This window comes from Terrapene carolina, unplaced genomic scaffold, assembly GCF_002925995.2.
Source record: "Terrapene carolina triunguis isolate 2854851 unplaced genomic scaffold, T_m_triunguis-2.0 Scaffold32456, whole genome shotgun sequence".
Taxonomy (NCBI): Eukaryota; Metazoa; Chordata; order Testudines; family Emydidae; genus Terrapene; species Terrapene triunguis.
Window position 1 is genome coordinate 20,300 of NW_020696807.1, and position 1,062 is coordinate 21,361.

At 68.8% G+C, this 1,062-nt stretch overlaps 1 protein-coding gene across 2 annotated transcripts in view; it reads left to right on the forward strand.

Moving 5' to 3' along the window:
- Positions 1-1,062, forward strand: part of RUSC2 (RUN and SH3 domain containing 2) — a 22,539-nt gene that overhangs the window by 17,364 nt on the left and 4,113 nt on the right. For both annotated transcript variants that reach the window (XM_026663101.2, XM_026663100.2), the window contains one exon: positions 807-853. In XM_026663101.2, coding sequence (XP_026518886.1) covers positions 807-853 — 47 coding nt within the window. The remainder of the gene's footprint in view (positions 1-806; positions 854-1,062) is intronic.

Here is a 1,062-nt window from a genome sequence, read left to right on the forward strand (position 1 = left end):
CAGAGCCGCCGTGGGCAGAGCGGGGCCGGCGCCCCTCCCCGCCCGCCTGGTTGCTGCGCTGCCCCAGAGCTGACGTGGGCGGAGTGGGGCCGGCGCCCCTCCCCGCCCGCCTGGTCGCTGTGCGGTACCCCAGCTCCCCGGAGCGAACGTCGGCCCCACGTGCCCGGGACTCGCCAAAGGGGAACTAGGCAATGGGAGGAGGAGGAGCAGTCACAGAGCTCCCCGTCCCCGCAGGGCTGGGTTTGGGGCAGGGCTTCTGGGATGGGAACGCCCGGTGTTAGGTAATAAAACGTGCTGGCATCGTCTCCCAGCCCCTCTGCCAGGCTCGGGGGAAGCCATGGCCCAGGCAGCTGCCCGCTGTGCTCCTGCAGCTCCTCAAGGGCTGGCAGATCACGGGCAAAGGGGCTCTCCATCCTGGCACGTCCTGGCGCTGGTGCTGCTCTGCACGCAGCATGCCCAGGACCCCGGGACAAGACCCTCGGCAGTGTAGCGGCTTGGCCCCTTCTCAGCAAAGCAGCCTGGCCAGGAACACCTGCCGGGCTTGGGAGAGACGCGCTTCACCTGCCCTAGACCAAAGCGGCCTCGTTAATGCTGGGGCCCCCCACAGACACGTGTCTGCAGGCAGAGCTTGCTGCTGGGGCATTAGCCCCTGGCCCTGCATTGTGTTCTGTACCCCTGTACGGCCCCGCACCAGGCTCGGCTGTCCCCCTCCAGCTGTGCTGCTTCTTCCAGAACATCTGGAAGGAACTGGGCCAAAGGGGCGTCACGGGTTCTCACCTTCACTGCTTGTGTTTCCTTTCCTGCAGTGTCCGGGCTCTGGAGTTCTGGTTCAATCACCTCTATAACCACGAAGGTAAGTGCCTGGGGGGGCCGGGGAGAGGGGGGGGGGCCGGGCAGAGGGCGGGGACAGGGCGAGGGGGCCGGGCAGAGCGGGGGGGCCGGGCAGAGCGCAGGGACAGAGCGACGGGGCCGGGCAGAGTGCAGGGACAGAGCGAGGGGGCCGGGCAGAGCGCATGGACAGAGCGACGGGGCCGGGCAGAGTGCAGGGACAGAGCGAGGGGG